This window comes from Leishmania martiniquensis, chromosome 25 (assembly GCF_017916325.1).
Source record: "Leishmania martiniquensis isolate LSCM1 chromosome 25, whole genome shotgun sequence".
In the NCBI taxonomy this organism is placed as follows: domain Eukaryota; phylum Euglenozoa; class Kinetoplastea; order Trypanosomatida; family Trypanosomatidae; genus Leishmania; species Leishmania martiniquensis.
In genome coordinates this window covers 288,621-309,753 of record NC_090160.1, presented here as the reverse complement: position 1 = coordinate 309,753, position 21,133 = coordinate 288,621, and the positions used below count along the sequence as shown (strand labels likewise).

Below are 21,133 nucleotides of genomic sequence, written 5' to 3'. Positions count from 1 at the left end.
AGGAGGAAGGGAGAGAGGCAGAGACAGGCAGAGCGACAGCTTCAGTGTGCGCGTCTAATAGTGAATGAGCCAGTTCGATGGGCGTGCTGACGCGCGGCTCCTGTTGCACTCATCAATCGAGAAATAGAGCGTAATGGCACCCCGGTCTGCGCGCCGATGCCGTTGTCGCTGTTGATGTGTGTGTGTGGCTGATGAGAAACGTTATCACCGTCAACAGTCGCGCCGACAACACCAGCCGCAATCGCGACAACACCGCAGTTGCTGCAGGACGAGGGTCGACTGACCGAAGTTCCCCCCGCCTATAATCCGCAGATGTCACCGCAGATGCTGAGGGAAGAAGTGCCCCGCAAACGGAGCTTGAGAAGCACTGTGAGGGAGAGCGAAGGAGAGCGCAGCAGAGGGAATCGGGCAAGGCAGAGAACGGGATAGGAGCACCTCCTCTATTTGCGGGCCAAGGGCAAAGGGGATCGAGGGTGGTTGCGAGGGATGTAAGGGCCGTCGACTAGGGCAGAGGTGATAATGGCGAGAGAGGCGGCGGCGGCGGCGGAGGTAGGGAGGCAGGCAGGCAGGCTGAGAGAACGAAACAGGAGTCGACTCCGGGCGACAGCAGTCGACAACAGCAGGCACAGAAGGAACCAGCGAGTAGAGGTACACCACAGAGCCCGCGCAACTGTAAGAATCTGACATGAAAGGAAATGAAGGCCCGAGACGCAGTTGTACAGACACACTCCAAGAGAGATACACAGCAGCAATCCGCGGATGAAGAGAGAAAAACGGATACGAGTCTAGAAGGGACGGGCGAAGCAAAAAAAAAAAGCGGCGAAGGCCAAAGGAAAACGAAAGTGAAACGGAAAGCCGCGCCGGATTGGCTCACACTGTGTGCGGTTTCCCCCCTCCCTCCCTCTTTTTTTTACGCTCTTCTTTTTTTTGTATGTGCCGATTTGGTGGGGCTGTCGGTGAGTGGGATAGGACGTGGTGCGGCGTATTTTTCCACCCACACACACCGGCGCACCCTCTCCTCCGCTGCGACCAAAGGCAAGTGCACCCTTCACGCGTGATCCCCTGCCCTTTTTGTGCGCTACTGGTGAGACTATTGAGCGACTTCCTCTGTGCCGTTGTCTCGTCAACCGTCCCCCTCTCTCTCTCGCCCTCTCTCTTTCTTTTCCTGCACGACTTGGCCTCGCAGTGATGATGATGATGCCGCACTTTTCTTTTGTGATGGCCCTCCGCGAATCGTCGATAGCCTGCGCCTCTGTGTATGTGTGTGTGTGCGAAGAGAGAAGGCGGCGGGAGACAGGCACAATGATTGGCTCCGCCTGGTGTGGGTTGTGTAAGCGGGAGTTTAGGGGTGCGAAAGGACAGAGGTCCGCGTGCAACCAGCAGTAGGAAGAAACAGATACGAGGGAAGACAGGGCGAGAAAGGGGAGGACACGCGCGCGTTCCACTCGTTCGCGGCGCGGGTCAATGAGCCACGAGAGCAGCGCACACGCATACGAACGGTACGGGAGGGGGTGGAGAGGACGCTCATGCGGAGAGAGGTGAAAAGAGCCTGCGCAGCATCAAGACGATGGCAATAATAGCAGTAGCCACACACAAAAAAGAGAGGGAGTATCGGCAGAGCGAGATGGATTGCTGGCAAGGCTCTGCTTACCCGATTTCCTCCTTGCGCATGGGCACCCCCCTCCTCCTCCTCCTCCCCCCCGCAGTTGACCTGTGTATGGCGGATTTCCTTCATCGAAACAGGAGGAGAGGGGAAGAGAGGGGAAGAGAGGGGGGGCGGAAAAGGGGGCCAAACACATTGAATGATGGAAGGCAGACACCCAAAGAGAGAGAGAAGGAACACACCTCCCCCACCCCCTCTCGCTGCTTTTTCAGTTGCCAGGTCGCGCCTCCTCCTTGTTTCTTGTCTTGCCCTCCTGTGCACGCCTTCGCACCACCACCACCACCACCCGAGCCTCCCTCATTTCGCCCCCCCTCCCTCCACCACCACCTATTACCAACTTCTCTTATTCGCACGAGAAAGCGTCAACGCTTTACCTGCACACCCCTCCGCGCGCCTCTTCGTTTTTTGTTTTGCGTCGCCTTACGCCACCTTGCGGGGAGCAACGTGGGAGTGGGAAGAAAGAACTATTCTCCCTACGTGTATCGGCACCTTAAAGGCACATGCACACACACACACACACAGAGCCAAACACAGCCAGAGAGGGGCTCAGGGGTCACACCTACACAAACAAACATATCTGCACGCGAACAACGAATCTATGAAGAATGGTGCGCGCCTTCAATCCTTACTCACTCACTCGTGCACGTACATGGAGACGGGGGTGAGTGACGCCGGCGACAGGAGAAAGCCGCCCCGTAGCGGCGCGCACCAATACAGAAAGAGAGCCCCGACCCATTGCCGCATCTAAGGTCGAGCTAGAAGTAAGAAGAGGAGATGTGGCCGTGGTGGCGTAGGGAGAAGACCGGGTGACGGAGCGAGATGGCAATGGGGAGGGGGGCAGCAAGGCAGCCGCTGATGGGCACAACGGCTGGTGCGCTTCGCCTTCGCGTATCCTCACCTCACTCCGCCCTGCCCCTTTTCGCGTCTCTATCCTTGGCCACGCGCGAGGACACCCCTACGCCGCACATCATTGGTGAGGTGGCGCCCCGCCGCTCTTCTATCATCCCCTGTCACTTTTCCTCCAGGTAAATCTGTGATCCAAACTTGGCGTAGAGCTGCGCTTTGAGCTCCGTCAGTGCCGCATCCAGATCCTTCAGCTCCGCCTCCACCTCCTCCTTCTCCGACTCCATGCGCCGCTTCTCAGCATCGAGCAGGTCTACAGCCTGGTCGCACTCAACGTCGACGAAAGCCTCGCCAAAGACATACTTCACACTGTCGCAGATCATAACCTCGGTGCTGGCGTCGTCCAGTTTTTCAATGTCGTCTCTCAGGAGTCGGAGGCGGCGGTTCAGCGCCAGCACGCGGCGGTGCAGGCGAGAGAATATGCAGATGTGGCGCTGATCCTCCCATGTGACGTCAACGGGGACGTCATTCTTAGTTGCCGTAGTGGTCATGAGGATGTGCAGTAGGAAGAGGGAGAGAGCCGTGCTTGTTTTTTGTGTCGTGAGGAGGCGGACAATAATGTTGAGTGCATGCGTACAAGGTGGGTGTTACATATGCATGCATGCGCGTCGAGACAGGGTATCCCAGGGCAGGAAAGTAGGCCGTACGCGCAGCATGATAGGCGGCAATGGGGATGTTGTTGGAAGACAAGGAAGGCGCAGAAGAAAAAAGGTAGTCAGATAATGAAGAGATGGTAGAGAAGAAGCAGGGTGGGTGGGTATCGTCAAAAAGCGCGCAGGCGGTTGCCACCACCGCGTCGTTTGCCTCAGCGTGATCTTAGGGACTCAGCACCGCCAGTTCGAGAGAGGTGAGAAACGGCAGCAGCCCACACCCCTCGGCGTGGCTAGCGGGCTTGATGTACGGCAAATATGTCCAGGGTGTCGCCACGGCGGAGGAGCCCCCCCGGTACGTACGCTTTTACTGCCCACCGCCTGCGCATAGGGTCGCTAGCAGCGTTCCTGTGCCGCAGCCATGCAGTCAGCGGTGCTGCCATCATGCGCACATACACGCACGCATATATATATATGTACGTGAGCAATCAGGCATGCGTGCAACTATAGGGAGAGGGAAGGAGGGAAAGTAAAAGGGAAATCGACACACAGGCTGATAGCGCGCGAGAGACAGAATGTTATGTGCGAGCAAAAATATATTTATTTCGGCTGCGACGATTCAGCAGACGTCAGAGGTTCTTCATAGGCCGCCACGTAGGGGCATACCTAAACACGTCAAGGGATGAGACACGCACGGAAGGGTGAGCGCAGAAAGGGAGGGGACGGCTTGGTGTTGAAGTCAAGAGATCCCAAGCATGATCCCTCATGGGGGACACGCTTCTCTCCAATGTCGGCAAGCAAGCACACCAGCTTGCCGAGCCGACACAAGAGTTCACTTGCACCCAACACGCTTGTGTCACACTCTAACCGCCCCTTCTCGAGTCCGCCTTGGCGCGCCTCTGCTTCTTGCCCTGGCGTCGCACTCCTCCCAGAGGGCGAAGAAACACGCAATGCAGAAGGGAGGCGGCTGCGAAAAAAAGAGAAGTCGGGAGGAACGCCACATAGAGGAGCGACACAGAGCACCTACACACCTGCTGACGGAGTCTGCGGCCAGCCCTCGCATGCGACACGAGAGGACAGGCTGATAATGGCGAAAACAAAGGAACGCAGAGAATGCCCATGTGCTGCCCGCCGATGCGAGAAAGCCGTGAGAGTGGCGCCAGCCGAGTAGCGCGCCGAGTCCGGGCCTCATTCGTACTCGTTGGCACATACGTTCAGCCGTCAGGCGAGGGACGCAGTGTGTGCCCTCCCCCCGACACGTTTCGGTGCACACGCCGTTATGGGAGGGAAACTCGAAAAGCAAAAACGGAACGAATAGCCGACGGAGTCACCGCGGCGAGCCTAAAGGCGGAGGCAGAAGAAGAGCGGAGGAAATGTTTTTTTTTTCAAACTCCTCAGAACGCCTTCTTGATGAATTGGCACACACACACACACATCACCGACACCTGCGGCATACGGCGTCTTTTTCTTTCGTGTAGAGGAAAGGAGGAAAGGGAAGGGGGCGCATATATGCCGTGCTGTGCACGTCTTGTCGACAGTGCTGCGCTCCCCCTCTCCCCTCCGCTATCTTGGTTGTGTGACCCTACCATTGCTGATGCTGCTGCCGCCTCATTTCTATTCCGCACCGCCCCTTGACGTGCGCCGTTGTAGCGACAGCGGGAGGGATTGGGCAAAACCCAAAGAGAGGAAAAAGCAGCAGGCGTCTTTGCTGCCGCTGCGAGCCTCGCATTCCTCTATCGCGAGCATCTAAGAGGGAGAGAGGAGGGAAGCAGCTGGAGTCATTCATGCCGGCCGAGCCTCCGAGCTTTCCGGCGAGTCTGTCCGCCACGTATCATCGAGGGGGAGAGAAGGGATGCGCCAACACGCGCATGTGTGCACTGAGGGCGCACATTTCAGTCAGTGTTGCAAGGTAAAAGCGAGGAAGAGGGTGAAGGAATCCACCACGCATGCAACTGTTCAAGTGGGAGAGCGGAGGGAGAGGCTGCGGCGAGGGAGGGGGCGGGGCCCAGGCTTTCCTAAAGTCTTTCGCGGAGGCATTCTGTCGCCGCTGAGGGGTCCCTGCCACATAGTCATCCTCTCTTGTGGAGAGGAATAGAGGGGGAGGGGAGGGGTGGTGGTGTCGAGGCTTGAGTGGCCCGAGGAAGGAGAGCGCAAGCAGGCACGCAGCACAAACGCACGCGCACCATACTTCGAGGCGCTGTCGCAGGGGATGCAACGGGGGAGGCGTGTGGGAAGAAGACAGGAGAGGGGGAGTTCAGGGGAGTGGCACCATCGAACACATGAACGAGCAACAGGCACAAAAGCCAAGCAGCCTTCGCATGTCTTCAAGGAGTATGCTCGACAGATCTCCCTGCGAGGCGGAAGAAGGGGAGGGGGGAGGCGCAGGATCGGTTAACCACACGACACCGATGCATGACCACGCCAGTCTCCTCTCCGCAGCTTTTCGCCCTGCCACTCGTCTGGTGCGCCGCCGTGGCGGTGGGCACTCAAGGATAGCAGCGGCAGCATTCGTAGCCACAAGAAGGACACATCTACGAAGGAGTTCCCCGGGTGAGAGAGTGAGCACGAGACAAAAGACGCAGAAGCTGTGTGACTGCAGAGAGACTCAACGCACACGCGTGCGCGCGCGCACGCGTAGACGGAAAGGATTTTCTTGGCTATTCTACTCAAACATGTTCCCACTTTCGATGCGCTCATGCGCGCCCGATCCCACCCTCTCTCCTCCGTATCCGCGAGCGCGCGCAGAGAGGGGGCAGAGGAGGGGGAGATGAAGAGTGGCGAGAGAGAGCGTGTCGACCAAGCAGCACGACACGTACACACACACACAAAACAAACAGACTTACATGCGAAGAGAACAGTGCAGCGGCACACATCCATGAGCCACAAAGAACGACACAACTGGTGAAAGAGGAAGAGGGACATGACTATTATGCGGTCCCGATGCATGCTTGCCCAAATGCAAAACTTCTATGGCACATACCCGCGAGAGCCACGCGCACCCACACGTACACACACAGAGAGAGAGAGAGAGGGACGCCTCTGTGTAGGGTGCGCAGGAGCCGTTCTGTCGATGCGCAGCGTGCATTTTCGTGTCGTCCATGTCTGTCTATGGCCCTGACAGCAGGGAGGAGGCCACCCCAGTGCGCGCGATATCTCAGGACTGCAATACCCCACCCCGAGCGGGAAAGCCGCACCCTCCCCTGCCAACGGCAAGGCACCCCTGACCCCGACACGGTGAGGCCACTCCGACGCAGCGACGTCAGGTCCCTTCGTGGAGACGGATGTTGGTGGTCAGGTTCGGCACGGTGTTGCGTCGGAGGAGCCTGCGAGGGATCAGCGGCCTTGCGGCCATCCACATGGCAGACGCAGCGTCAGCATGACTCGGATGTGCCTCATCGACGCCCTCGCCGCCCACTGGTGTATGGGGGCCTGAGCTGCTTCCGTCCCTGGAGGGGGTGGGGGGTGGGAGGGATGCCGCCACGAGGCGACCTGCGAAGCAGCGGTGGGTTGAGCGAACGCGTTGGCAGGCAAAAGGGCAGCGCGGGCACGCTGAGAGAAGCCCATATAATCATAAGAAAGAAAAAAAGAGAGCCATCTATGGATGGGCAGATGGGAATACCGCTCGGCACACACACACACGCGGACACCGCGCCTCGCCATGCAGCGCATCCATGGCAAGGCAGTGCGCTGGCAAAAAAAAGAAATGTGTACATCAGGTGCCACAGGAGTTACATGTCCGCAGCACACATCATAGACGTCACGGCACGCCACCCCCTATGGGGCAACGGAGCTAGGCACGAATTCGATCCTGGCGCACATGCCACATGGATGTGGGCCAAGGAGGAGGAGGGGAAAGGGGGGGCGTTGTATGCCAGCACGTGCGAAAAGCAAAGAAAGGGGCGCTAGCGCCTACACTTATTATCCGCCCTCCCGGAAGAGAGACTGATAACGGTGCAGCAGCACTGGTGGACAGCTTTCCCGGCTATTCTGGTGAATCGCTTTCGCCTGGGCAATGATGCGGCCAAACATCTTCACGGCACGCGCGCTCGCCGGACGGACAAGGGGTGGCGCAGCAGAGGAGAAAGCTGCCCCTCGTCGCCCTGCTACTCCGCGCGACGTCGCATTTGTACAGGTTCGGGTGCCGCTGGGCGAAGACCCCGCTGCTGCTGCCGCGCCGGTCTGCTCCTCCTCCTCTACCTCTAGATGTGCCGAGGTGGGCGTGGCACCCACGGCCGGTACACTCGACGGAGCCAGCGGCCCCTGCAGGCCGCCGTCGGCGAGTCGGCTCAGCTCGCTCTCAAGAAGCAGAGAAAGCTCCATTAGGACCTTGTAGTGGTCGTCCGTGGCGCTCGCCGTCACGCGCAGCCCGGTCGGCGCCTCGTGTCTTGCCTCGGCACCGACGCCACGCCCTACCGCGTGTGCCTCCGCCACTGCCAAGTCGCACGTGTTCACGTGCTGTCCTCTCCTATACGATGCGGCCATGGCACGCCCAGAACTGCAATCATTACTACCGCGACTGATGCTGTTGCTGCCAACGGCCGGGGCTTCGCGCAGGCGGGCTTGCAGGGGGGCAGGCAAAAGGCGAAGAATGGGAGCGGGGAGCGGCATGCGCAACTGCTCGGCTGCGATGACGAGCGCCGCCGCGGCGACGAGCACCGGAGAGAGCTGCAGGACACTGACCTCCCCGTCCTGCTCCTTTGCTTCTTCCTCAGAGGCGATTCTGCTGTTGGCGCTGCTGCTATGGCGGCGCGGGCTACTGTCGCTGGCGGAGGATGCAGACGCAGAGGATGATGCGGCAGAGCCAGCGGCGTTAGCACGGATCAACTCGTCGCAGATGAAACACGTGAAGAGGCGCAGCCTCAACCAGGCATTGATGGCGCATCGGTCTGCCGACGTCAGCACGGCGGCGCGTGAGCTCGGTGGCGGCGTCGCACTTCCTGCTACGGCAGTGGCCTCTTCCTCGTCCGCCTCTTCCTGCATGAGCCGGTCGACGTCGTCAACGAGATGGCCGCGGTCTTGGTGCTCCTCCAGCAGCCGTCGCGTCGTGTGGGACGCCGTGAGGGTGTTGAAGAGGGCGTCGCTGGTGGAAAAGGTGAGGAGTGCGCCCACCGCCTCGAAGAGGGTGACCGGGTGCACAGGAAAGCCGAGCGTGAGCAGAACGTGGAGCTCAAGGATCACGAAGTCCTCCTCGCTGATGGGCGCCGTGTCTTCAACGCAGCCCATCAAGTTACGAATGCGTGGGGGGTAGAGGTCGACAGTCTTGCTACCGAGCATGATACACACCACAATGACCTGCGTTAGAAAACTGCAGATCTCGCGCGCTTGCACCCCGCCGGTGAGACTGCTGGTGTACAACTGCTCCGCGCCGAGCTCAGCAGCGGCGGGTCTTGTGCCGGGCATCGTCAGCATTCGGCAGTCCATCTCCTGCCGCGAACGGGCCCGCTGGATCTGGCGCTTGTAGGCGAAGAAGTTGGCGAGGGGGTCCACCGTGACGGCGATAAAGCGGTCGAGAAATGCGACGGCTGTGTAGAAGGCGAGACGGCTGCCGTGAATGTAACGGACGATGCCGTCAAGAGAGTCCATCACGAGCGGGCGACACAGAATGCCGCTCGACGCGTAGCGCCAGCGTCGCCACCCGGCTGGCACCTGCTCATCGTAGAAGGAGGTGTCGAACAGTCGACGAAGCGCCATGGCGCGCCACCGCTGCGACGGCGGGAGGCGCTCCTCCAGTGCTCCTTCGCTGTTCTCCTGCTTCGGGTCCTCGTGGTGTCGAGCTGCCGAGAGCGAGTCATGCTGCTCATCGATTCGAGTCATCACGGGCAGCGGCCGCGCCGGCGTCGACACCGCTGACCGAGGGTCCTCACTGAAGCCGACGCAAGAGGCGCTCGCCGTGACACCGCCACCGCCGTTTTCTACTACGCGCACCGTCGAAGTACTGCGGTCGCGCGAATGTGACGCAGATTCCAAGTATGTTGTATGCCCGCCATCGGTGAGAGCACCGGAGGTGTTGGCTGCCTCGGTTGTGGAGCAAGACGGAAGACGCGAGCTGAACTGAAGCCGGCTCACTGCCGTTGCCGTCATGGTCCATGACTGACAGCGCTCCTCGGCTGCCGCACTCAGCAGTGCCGTTGCAGTGAAACAAAAGGTGTACTGCAGGGAGGTTGGCACCAAGTGGAGCACGTAGTCGGCAAGAGGCGGCGGCGGCGCGAGCGTGTCGCTGCCGAAACCGCGCGAGCCCGCGGCGCGTGGCTTCGCTTCTGTAGCGCTGCTGCTGCAGAAGCATCGGCAAAGACAAGCAAGGCGCCGCAGTGTGCGCAACTCAGCGACACTGATGGACGCCGAGTGCGCTGCAGTCCGCGCACACGTTAAAACACTGGGTGTAGCGTCGCAGTCGCTTCCTTTCGATGGTGGCGTTAAAAGTAGATAGCGCTCGTACACAGCTGAGGTGCCCACGAGCTCATAGCGTGAGGCCAGCAAATAAGCGTGCGGGGCTGCGCCGTTGGTGCGCACCACGGCGCACAGATGACTCATGGGGCAGAGCTGCCAACCACGGATGGTCTGCGGCCAGTCAGCCCACACCTCCTGCGTTGACAGTGTCTTGTGGAGGTCATCCTCAGCGTTCGTCACGCGGAGCGCGTGCACCGACGTCTCAGGGGCCGCCAGCTGCGCGGCAGAGATCTCTGGTGGCCACCCTTGTGAGAAACTGGCGCGACTGCTTGAGTTGAGAGCCGCGCCGGCACCAGGTCCAGAGCTGCCCTCCACCGCGCCACTGGCGAGCTGCTGCGCCCCTCGCGGCTCGTAAAAGAAGACGATCGGCTTCTTCTGCCCATACATGACACACTCTTCGTCTGTTGGCAGCAGTATTTGTGTGGGGGCCCTCTCGAGGACAGACGGCGTCCCTTTGGGGCCGGCACCGGCTGCCGTTGCGAGCTTGGCAAATAGTTCAAACACGGCGGTGGACATTGTCGGCAGTCTGTCCTCTGCTTCTTCGACTCCTAAACAAATCCTCACAAAGGCAGACGCACACACACGCGCGGGTCGTCCCTCTGCGCGCTCTCTCTCTCTGCGAGTGCGTACGAAGAGAGGAGAGGGGCTTGCCGAACAGCGTCACAAATGAAGCAACAGAGGGGGAGGGAAGGGGGATGGCAATCCAAAAAAAACGGAAGGGAAGTCCAGAGCAAACGATAGGGCTGGGCGAAGGCGTGTTGATGAACACAGTCTGCGCCTTGACAGCGTTCCGCCTCTCTTCTTCGCCGCTTCACGCTTTCCCTCTCTCTCTCTATATATGCCCTGCGTTGCGGCAACCTCGGAAGCGAGCGTTATTGTGTCACAGCGCACTCACCACCTGCGTGAAGAGAGCCGAATAGCAATAATTAAAAAGATGTAAAGCGAGCAGTGACTCGAGAAAGAGAAGCAGAGGCGGCGATGAGAAGGGCTACAGAGCAACACTACAGAGAACGCGATGCCGATGGGCGTCTCTCGATACACAACGGCGTATTTGTACGTATGCCTGCAGGCGTGCCTCTGTGCGCGTCTATCAGTGCTACTAGAATACAAATTTACACAAAGTAATAATACGAGGATGTATGATGCAACGCACACACACACGAGCACGGAGAGCGAACGATGAAGTCACAAAAGAATGAGCGAATAAAAGAACGCAGGGAGAGCGTGAAGGGTTTTATGGTTGGGGCAGTGGAGGGGGGGGGAGTGGGAGGCAGGGGATGTGGAACGGACTTGGAAACTCTGAAGGTCCCTACAGACAAAGTATTACACGCAGACACACGCACACTTGTGACTCTCACTCTCCCTTTTTGTGTGCGACTGTGGCTGCCTCTTCGCTTTCTATGCACTATAAGCTCAGGAGCCGTTGAGCAGAGGGAGAAGAAACGAGCGAACCAAACGAAACGATGGCGTAAGTGTGGATGCTGGGGAAGTCGCTGTCACAGAGAGAGAGAAAGAAAAGGGGGAGGGGAATGGAAAAGTGAAAGATAGACCACAAAGATATGAAGGGGAACATAACAACAGCAAGAAAAAAGAAGCGAGGATGCTGTCGTCTGTCCTCTTTCGCCTGTTCGTGCCGGTCGGGAGGATCGGAGTGCAAACGAGAAGGTTGATGGGGAGGGGGGGGCAACCAAGGAAAAAGACGGCGAAAAAAAAAAGAACGGCAGCCGAAGAGGCAGCAAACAGTTGGTGATACGGTGCGGCGTTGGGTGATGCGTCTGCGTGTGCGTGTTCGAGTGGCTTGATGAGGCCCAGAAAAAAAGAAACAGATCCCTATCTATATCTATATAGATAGGTAGATATATAGATCTGCAAAAGAAAATGGGAATGGTCAGGGCGTGAGACGGGGGGATGGAAGGACGGAGAGGGAGACGGAGAGGGAGACAGAAGACTTGCACGTTTCTCTTCGAAGCTGCATGAAATGCTGACAGCACGCAATCAGGGGAGGAAAAGCTAAGAAATGAAGATACGTGCCTACGTCTTTACTGGAGGTAGTCGTGGGCGCCGCCGTCGTGTTAGTGGGAAGGAGTGGCAGCTGCGGCGCGCTGGGAATATTTCGGCGCCCACCTTGGCGTATTTCTGCACGCCTGCCCCTCTGCGTCTGTGCCTCAGTGGCGCAGCGCCTCTGTCTGTGAGCGGGCACGCAGATATGAGGCAGGCGAGCAAAGGGGAAGAGAACTGCTGCAGAGAAGACTCAGAACGCAGAGTAGCAATAGACAGTGAGGGAGACAGTGGAGGAAAGAAAAAAAGGCGACGACGGCAGAGACGCAATCGTTCCCCACGTCTCGTCTCAGTCAAAGGCAAGCCGGCCTATCGTGCGATCCTGCGAAGGATAAGCAGTCAGGAAACTCGGGAACGGTCGCTGAGGGGAGAGAGAGAGAAGGCGCGCACGAGCACAAATTAGGGGAGGGGGGAGAACGAAGGAAGGATTGGCTGCTTATCAAGAAGTTGCGAGCAAGAAGTCCGCGAGACTCACTTGCGGTCTATGCCCGTTTGTGTGTGTGTGTGTGTGTGTGAGCTTTTGAACCCGTCTGTTTCGCTTCGACTTCTCCTGTAACAGATCGCGGCGCGTGGACACACGCGCGTTGACCACACCTTTGCAAACAAAAGAGCCGCCCCTTCCAAAAAAGAAGAGCGCGTACGTCAGTGGTCTGTGTGCCTGCCGGTGTCTGTGTCTGTATGTGATTGCGTATGCGCGCGCTAGACTGTGGCACTCACCTGCGATGTCGGCCTCACTCACTAACTCGCACTGGCCCACTTTCGTTTATTCCAGCTTCACTTCTCTTCTCGGCTCTTATCGCACCTACGCTGAAGTTGTGTCGTCACGAGAGACGGCCGCACGCTTGGATAGGGGGATTATACCGCAACTGCGATGGCGCACCCGGCAAGTGAGCCGTCGGGTGGGGAAGGCGGAACAAAGAAAAAAGAGGAGGGGAAGGAAGGGAAGGGAGGGATGGAGACAAAGGCGCTTGCGGCGGCAAAAGGGGGACGCGTGCAACGCACACAGGCCCCTTGAGGGGGAGAAAAGAGGGGAAGCTTGCACGTTACGGCAAAGTAAGCGAGAGCCGCTTTCTCCGGGAGGGCGACACTCCGCACAAGACGAACCTTATGCGAATGACCACGCCCGCCGCTGGTTCGGTCTTGAGGACGCTGGCAAGGTACTCCTCATCACAAGCAGCTACGCAGCTTGCCCTCCACCTCGCCTTGTCGCTCACTGACAGAAGCGTGCGCGCTGACGCTCTTCCGGTGCGACGCCCGTGGCGCCTCATCGGTCTCCTCCGAAGCATTCTATCACGTACTCTTTTAGAAGACCTGCGCCTGTTATAGATTTCACAGCGCGCATACGCAGACGCGCGCCCTCGCATAAGCGGCGAGTGGGAGGGAGGAAAGACGGCATTAGTACGTGCGGCGGCTGATGCACGCGCATAGGAGCCTGTGCCGCAGGATTCGCACTAGCGTGCGCGGGAGGGCGCGGGATGGGCAGACAACAGCATGCAAAGAGGCTCCCTGCCGAAGGGAGAGAGGGAAGGAATGTCAGGTGGACGAGCGCCAGTCAAGGGAAGAGGAGGAGGGAGGGAGGGAGGGAAGGGGGGGCCTTGCAGACTGGGGACCTGTATATGCTGGTGAGCGGGAAGGCAAAGTTGAGGTGGGATGAGAAGTCTGCGCAGTAGCAACAGGCAAGAATCGAAGCGTTCTGCAGCAGCGCCTACTGAGGGAGGGAGCAGGGGCAGGGAGGTCTGCGGAGCGGGCAACTCAGCTTACCCCCGCTCTCTGTCAGCCGGCGCGCGACATGTTCTACGGCTGCGCCACAGCGGCTCACGTGGGAGACGCAGCTTCTGCTGGATCCATCATTACCTGGTAGTCGCCCTCCGTTCCCCCAATGCGGATGAAGCTCTCACCTTTTGCCTTCAAGATGTCCTCAATGTTGACGGCCGTGTCCTCCATCCAGCCAAGGTTGTCGGCCAGCAAGTGCTTCGCGCGGCAGTTAGGGCATTCCACAATGACGATGCCCTTTGTGTAGGCATGCTTACTGAAGCGCTTCACCATGCGGTAGTCACAGGGACTGCAGGTGAAAGCCGCTACCATGTCTCCATCCGCTGGGCCGATGCCGCTGCCACCCATGACGGAGCTCTTCTCCTTCTCGGGTGCGTGCAAGGCGGCGATGATGCGCTGCCGATCTTCCGGCGAGAGGCTCTTCAGCTGCTCCGCCACAGGGGTGGTAGAGCCAGTGGCACCGTGGTGTGCAGCGAGGCTAGTGGACGCTGCAGCTGCATTGTTGGACGGCGCCTTCGCCTGTGAAGAGCCTGGGCTGGGAGTGTCACTGAACGGCAGCCCAGTTGAGCGCCAGCGGCGAGATACAGCAACTGACGACGCGGCGGAGAGGCATGTGCAAGACGACTGTGCTCGCAGCGCTGGTCGCAAAATCGGGCCCAGCGCACGGACAGCACAGGGGTCAATATGAGAGCTGCGGAGCTTTGCCAGACGCCTCGGCACAGAGAGAAGCTTGTGGCGGTGAAGCATGGCTTGAGCCTGTATGGTCTTGTTGGTAGAGCAAAGAGAGAAGGCGAGAAGAGAAGGATGCACACTGAGGATGTGGAGAGGCACGTTTACACACCACGCCAACGTCGCTGCGCGCCAACCTCAACGGAGCAGAAAGGAGAAGGGGTCGTCAGACAGATAGGCTATCATGCCGCGTCCACACGGCAGACAGAGAGCCGGTCCCCATCTCATCGCTTTTCCTGCCTTTGTGTTCTGGCAGTGCGCTGGGGACCCCCTTGGCACCGGCATGCATAGATAACCGCATGTCTCCGGTGCACGTCCCAGGAATCCATGAATCGGCACCGCTTCTGCCACGCTACGCTCCGTGGCTCGCTGTCACTCTTCTCCCGAGGTATGGTTGCAGCGACATCCTCTGCTGGATCGCTCGAAAACACCACTGCTCGCGTAGCGCGCGCACACCGGCCCTCATGCCGCGTCGAACGATTCCTCTGCCACCGTCAACAGCATGTCCGTGTCTTGCACCGCGATTCTTACGGCCGCGACAAGCCTACATGGCCTAGTACCCGCGCGTATGACCGGCGCCGCGAGACCCACTCCACTCAACATGGCGCAGCGCATGATCGTCGCCACCGCGACTGCCGTCACTGTTGTCCATGTCGCCCGAGCTCGTGAAGCAGGACTGCGCTGTGATGGTGCGCAGCGAGGTGGCCATGACAAGCAGCGCCGCGCCACTCACGGTAGATGCGACAAGACCGCAGAGGCCCACCAGTCCCATCGCTATGGTAAAACGCGGTAGAGTGGCGAGGCTCGCCTTCGATTCCAGCGCAGCCGCCCCGGTGGGCGCCTTGAAGAAAGAATGATCGTAGTAGTAGATGGTAAAGATGGAGCGCGTGGCGATGGCAAACAGAGGCTGCGGCGGCGCTCCCTCCATCCACACTGTAGAGCCATTCCCAACCAGCGCAGCCGCCGGCGAGAACGCCGCTGGCGGGCTGGAGGGGAAGGCCATGAACATGAACATAAAGATGCCCACGCAGGAGAGCAGTAGTCGAGGTGCGACAAGTAGCCGATCGTACGTGACATACGCTAACGCACGCAAGGTCAGGTCCGGGGCGTGGTACTCCGTGGAGGCGGCAAAGCGAGAGGGGCGACCAGGCATCACCCACGAATCGCGGCGATGAATTGATGGCCGAGCGCTGATGCCGTTGGTCGTCAAAGATGGGCTCCTGCGGCAAAGAAGCTCGCTGCTCGAGGCAGCAGCCTGGCCAGCCGCACTCGTCGTTGCAGTGTGCGCAGGGCCTGCCACCGCACCCTCCACTGGTGCCGCAGCTGCGGCGCTGCAGAGGGTATGAAACCTTCTCTGAACCCCGCCGCCGACCATCGCCGGCCGCAGAGCGCGCGCCGTCGCAGCCGGGGGATGAGAGTCGCTCTCTCCGCGGTCGACGCTTGCCGCGCACGGCGCATCCGTGAGGCTATCGTGGCTGGAGGCACTCGACGCGGCGGACAAGTCGGCCTTCTCATGTCTGGTGGATGAGAACCACCGCGAGTGACCCCGGGCGCGATCGATTCGCTCACGGGAATCATTCGACGAGCCCCTGCCTCTGGCAGAGCTGTCAGGAGGGCCCGCAGGCCGATGCTGCGGAGACATCGCTGGCGCCGCACCTCCGGTGCGCACGGCTGTGGGCAGAGGTTGCCGGCTTCGATGGACCTCGAACAGATTCCACGCACACACAAGGTCTAGAAGAGGCACCATACCCGGACAGAGCAAAAGCACCGCCGCGGCGCCGCACCGCCAGGTTCCCGGCCAGGTTGGCACTCGGTGCTGCACGAGAGCCGCCAGCACTGGGACCGGCTTGGCGGCCGGCGGCCGCCCGGCACCAGAGGGGGCCCCAGTCATGCAGGTTTCCCACACAAAGAGAGCGACGCTCATGACCACCTGTGCTGCATGCGTGCCAAGTAGCACAACTCCGCACGCCCTCAGGGAATCATACCACGCACACCACACGGCCCAGGTGCAAAGCGCGACGACAACGTTGGCTGCTGTAGCAATGAGCACGCACTGGCGACGCCGACGCCAGCCCCATCCCTCCCAGTGAGCGCGGTGCTGCGCGAGGATCGTCAGGTACGGAATGGCCTCCGCGTTCCACGCCTGTCGCTCCAGGTGCATGGTGAGCTGCCCGGGCACTCGAACGCGCTGGTCACGGACAAGCAGCTTGAAAGCCTCCCGCTGATGCAGCTGCACTGCCATCTCAACTGGAGTTGCCACAACGCACTTCAGGGCATCCTTGGAGAGCACCTGCCGCCGCAGAAGGTAGTACGAGTCGCGGAGCACTGCGGCCGCCCTCGGCAAGCGGTTTGGACGAAGATGCGGGTGCTGCAGAAGCCACGCGACAACCTCCACGTTACCCGAAGAGACGGCCATTTGCAGCGGTGTCGTGTAGAAGCCGGCGTTCACTTCGATCGCAGGGTGGTTGAGCAGATAAAGAAACACGGCCTGCCAGTGCTGCGCCGTGCACGGGAGATGAGCTCTGGTGTCTTGCCGAAATCCGGCGGTGTGCGCCGCGCTTTGCTTCTCTTCATGTACCGACGCTGTAACGGCCTCGTGCCCGTCGCCCACGACCCTCACGGCGGACTCACCGCTGGCAAGCGCCCTGTCGCGCTGCCCTGGCAGCGCCGCGGCTATTGAGGACACCGCCGCAGAGGACGTGCCTCCAGAGATCGTTGCTACAGTGCAGGGCGCTGCATCGCTCCTATCTGCCTTACCGGAGAGGAGACTGAGAGATTCGTGCGTCGCATTCGCCTTGGCAGCACTGCTAGTCCGCCCAGCGAGGAGCAGGGAGATGGTAGCTGCCCTCTCTTCCGCCGTGGAAGGGAGAGGCGAGGAGGGCGGTGTGATGGCGTGTCGGGGCTTCCGACTAGGTAGTGGCACGGAAGCGTCAGTTGTCGATGGCTGGCGTGCTGCCCCCTCAGCGACGCTACATATGAGGAGCTGGCGTAGTGCGTGCAAGAGTGCCGACGTACCCTCGCTGTGCGCAAAGCCGTTCACATCGACCCCTGCCGCAGCGCCCAGGATGTGCATGGCACCGGTGTTCCCAGTGGCAACGGCCACGTAAAAGGCATCGCCGTAGTTGGGCTTGATGCGAGGATGAGAGAGCAATAAGGGCAGCACGCGCTCATGCTGAGAGCACCGCACGGCGACCGTGAGGGGAAAGCCCATGTTGGGCTCCAGCTCCTCGACGGAGAGCAGGTGTTCCAGGACATCTATGTCCCCCACACCGGCGGCAACGGCCACCGGTGCGCACATGGACCAGTTCCAACGCTTAAACGTCAGCAACAGTCGCACCAGCTCTAGGCGGAGGCAGGGAAGGGGGTGCTGCACTGCCAAGTCCACAACGCTGGCACCGACAAAGAGATTATCCGCGTTAAACTGAGTGAGCAGCGCGCGCACCGGCTCGAGCAAGCGATAGCAGGTGGCGTGGGTGTAACTGGCTGTGGAGTCCCTGGCGAGCGAATCGTCATGGACGCTACAGGTGCTGGTAGGGCGGGTGCGAGGCAGCAGCGGTGCCACTGCGGGCGCGTCCGGTGAACGTTGTTGGGCAAGAGCCGGTAGATTCGCCAAAGGTACCGCCACAGACGGGGCAAGCGGTGAGCTCTTCGGCGCTGTGAATCGAGAGGAGGAACTCAGTGGCGAGGCTGCCTTGTCCGCCATTACGGGTGACATAGTGGCGTAGAAGCCACCGCACGGCACAGCAAAGTCATCACGTTCTGCTGGAGCGCTGTCTTGCAACACCTCCACTGCGGAGATTCGCTTACCACTAGTGGGCACTGCATATTCTGACAAAGCTGCTGTGGAAGGCCCGCCCACGTTCAGCGGCGCTGGTAATGCGGAGTATTCATATAGACTCGTTACTGCGCGCCACAGGGCCGCCTCACACGGCTGCTGCGGCAGCGGCGTTGCATAGCTGCTATCCGAGACAAAGGGGTCAAGGTACCGCGACATGACAGTAGAAGAAACGAAAAGAGAGAGGTCGCGGCGGATAGAATACAAACAAAGCTACAGCTCGGAAAGCCTGTGTGTGAGTGTATGCGTTTGTGCGTGCGTGCGTGTGTGTTTGCGTGTGAAGGGGGGGACGGAAAGGTGCACGGCGGTCGCCGCGTAAGAACAAGACGTAGTCAGAACCGACAAAGGGGTGCAGCTCTTCTAAACGAGCAAGACAACCACAAGGCAGAGGTGATCATAGCGCCACTTCTGTGACCGCGGCGGCAGCGGTACAACCGATCCCTGCGGTGCGGACAAGTTCGTGAAGACGCACGAACACCTGTGAGTGGTCCGCAACAAAAGAAACCAGATGCGGGTAAGACTCGGGTGAAAGTGGCGAAGACGACACCGAAAAAAATGTGTGTGTTTATATAAATATATATATGCGTGCATGTGCATGTGCATGTGTGTGTGTGTGGGGGGGTATTAGAGAAGCAGTGAGGTGCACACCAAAGCACAACAGCGACAACTGCAAAGCGAAAAGGCAATCGAAAATATAATAAGAAACGTGGTAATACAGAAGCAATGAAGCACTAGAGCACCCCCTCCTTCCTCTCCCCCACGCGTACACACCGAGAGACAGACAGATAGGCAGGCACTCCCCGCCGCCGCCGCGTCGAGAAATCGTGCCGTCCAACAAGAGAGAGCGGGACAAAGAGCGAATGGGTGTGTTAACAGTGGCGATCAGCTCAATGGGCCCCCTTTCCTCCTTTTCTAGCCTGGCCAGAGGAGCAGAAGTATGCTGAGAGGGGTGTTGTAGAAGTCGAGTGTGCCGCCTGCACGAAGAGGCGAAGCGCACACACACACACACAGAAGCGCCCGAGATGGCGGAGGAGGATCGGATCCACTCCTGCTGGGGAGTGCCCTCACCCCCCCCCCCACACACAGCAAAACACCCCTGAGCAGAAAAAAGGGGCGGAGGAGGAAGAGTTCGAGAAGAAGAGGCGGCAGCGCGTGCAATCATTCCTGCGCAGCCTCCAAGCACCCCTTCGCTCGATGGCCTCGGCGTTCCCGTCAGCTTTGCTCTGCCTCCCGCCGTTTCTGTACGTTACTCCTCGATCCCTGAGACTCCACAGTTCACTTGCGGTGCGCACATAAAGGGTAAGGGATGCCGCACAGAGAGAGCGACAACCACTAATACGGAAACGGCTAATATCAAGGATGTGGGTTGGATGGTGAGGCTTGAGCGGTGTGTGTGTGTGAGAGAGAAACGGCCAAGAGGGCGAGAAGGAGAGGGGGCCAGAGATGCAGGGCGGGGGAGGAGGGAGGCACATCAATGGAATTAGTCGGGGATGTATCTCCCGATATAGGCAGCCGCCAACGTGGGCGCCCGCACCCATGCGCGATTGCGTGGACACACCATCACAGGGACATGCACGTGTACATCTGCGTCGTGAACGCACACAGGCACACATGTATAGGTATATATATATATTATGTGTGTGTAAAAACGGAGCGAGTAGGCGAGAGAAGCTGGGGCATGCCGGTGACGTGAAGCGTTCTCCTCGCCTTTTTTTGCTCGCTCTTAGCTTTCAAAATATTTGAACACACAACAACAAAACAAAGGCTAGCACGCGATAGAGGGTGTGTGGTATGGGCGTTGCTGTGATGTCCCTTTCAGTCTTCCACCCCATTTTTCTTCACTCCTCCTTTTTTTTCTGTGTCTCGCGCGACGTCTGACGATTTGCGCAAGTCTTGAGGGCTGTTGGCGCGGGAGCAGACGCACGCATGTACGCCACGGCGCACCAGGGCTTCTCGCGAAAAAAAAAATCAAAAGAACAGCCAGAGGGAGAGAAGAAAGGAGAGGCGATCACTCAGCCTCGGCTCTCAACACACGGCACAGCTCCCTTCCCACCATCACCACCACATCAAAAAAGAAAACAAAAAAAACGACGCACGAAGAAAACCAGTCATACTTAGCATTACGCGGAAGGCGCAAGAGAGAGGAGGAGCGAAAGAGGGAAAGAAAAACGCCCTGAGGCAAACAACCCTCCCCTCCCCTCCCCCAACAAAAAAAAAGGGTGAGTGCACAGATACACCAGGCGACGCGCGAATCGAGGGAGAGCGACAAAGCGAGGCAACGCCCTCCCCCCTCTCTTGTGTGAGGAGGAGGCACTCGGCTTATCGAGCAGCTCTTCAGAATCAGTGTAGGCACACACACACACAGGCGCCGAAAAAAGGGGGCAAGACCACAAAAAAAAAGGGTAGACGAAGACGAAAGAGGAGCACAGGGCGATCATAGACGCACTGCAGCGCGCAGAAACGCAAACAGAACGCACAACAGGCGAAAGCAGCGGAAAAAGAGAGAACTCTGTCGAAGAGAGAAACCGTGAAAGGGGAAGAGCACGCGAAGCGGCAGAGACAGAGAAGGCGCAGAAAAGTACATGACTGTGTGCGAGAAGCACCTTTAACCTTGAAGAGGACACACACACACGCAGACACACACACACGCAGACACACACATACGCAGACACACACACACACACACAGAGAGAGGGGGTGGGGTGGGGGAAGGGAAGGAGGGGGACAAACGCTGCTGAGCCTTTACACGCACACACACACACACCTCACCTATCCTTCCGATGAGCTCTGCCTCACTGTGTTTCGCCGCCACAGCACCATCAAAGGAGACGTACTTGCGTGCGGGTCTGTGCGTGTACCAAAGCCTAGGTGTATATTTCGGCGAGGATGATGGAGCTCAGAGCGAGTCCGGAGAAGAGAGAAGAGAACGCGCTATTCCTAATACACAGGCAGACACCCTACGCGGCACAGAAAGTGTGAGCGCGGGGGAGGGGGAAAGGGGAAAAGCGGAACATACAGACACACCATACGCGCCTATACCTTATCTACCGGATCAGCATCTCAAAGGATGCGAAGGTAATTTTCTTTGCTCTTCCTCTTGGCAGCAGCGCCTTTGCAACAGTCTGGCATGCCGAC

The 21,133-nt window shown here is 59.3% G+C and overlaps 4 protein-coding genes across 4 annotated transcripts; all 4 read right to left on the bottom strand.

Annotated features, from left to right (window-relative positions):
- Positions 1-2,673: 2,673 nt before the first annotated feature.
- LSCM1_05284 (uncharacterized protein) lies at positions 2,674-3,057 on the bottom strand (the record flags this gene model as incomplete). The annotated part of the gene is made up of 1 exon (XM_067322756.1): positions 2,674-3,057. The coding sequence occupies one exon, from the start codon at positions 3,055-3,057 to the stop codon at positions 2,674-2,676; it is 384 nt and encodes a 127-aa protein (XP_067178121.1).
- A 4,017-nt stretch (positions 3,058-7,074) lies between these two features.
- Positions 7,075-10,119, bottom strand: LSCM1_05283 (uncharacterized protein; the record flags this gene model as incomplete). The annotated part of the gene is made up of 1 exon (XM_067322755.1): positions 7,075-10,119. One exon carries the CDS (start codon positions 10,117-10,119, stop codon positions 7,075-7,077), a length of 3,045 nt encoding a protein of 1,014 aa, XP_067178120.1.
- Positions 10,120-13,476: 3,357 nt separating this feature from the next.
- Positions 13,477-14,181, bottom strand: LSCM1_05282 (uncharacterized protein; the record flags this gene model as incomplete). Its single annotated transcript, XM_067322754.1, has 1 exon — positions 13,477-14,181. One exon carries the CDS (start codon positions 14,179-14,181, stop codon positions 13,477-13,479), a length of 705 nt encoding a protein of 234 aa, XP_067178119.1.
- Positions 14,182-14,716: 535 nt separating this feature from the next.
- On the bottom strand, positions 14,717-18,157 carry LSCM1_05281 (uncharacterized protein; the record flags this gene model as incomplete). The annotated part of the gene is made up of 1 exon (XM_067322753.1): positions 14,717-18,157. The coding sequence occupies one exon, from the start codon at positions 18,155-18,157 to the stop codon at positions 14,717-14,719; it is 3,441 nt and encodes a 1,146-aa protein (XP_067178118.1).
- Positions 18,158-21,133: the final 2,976 nt, after the last annotated feature.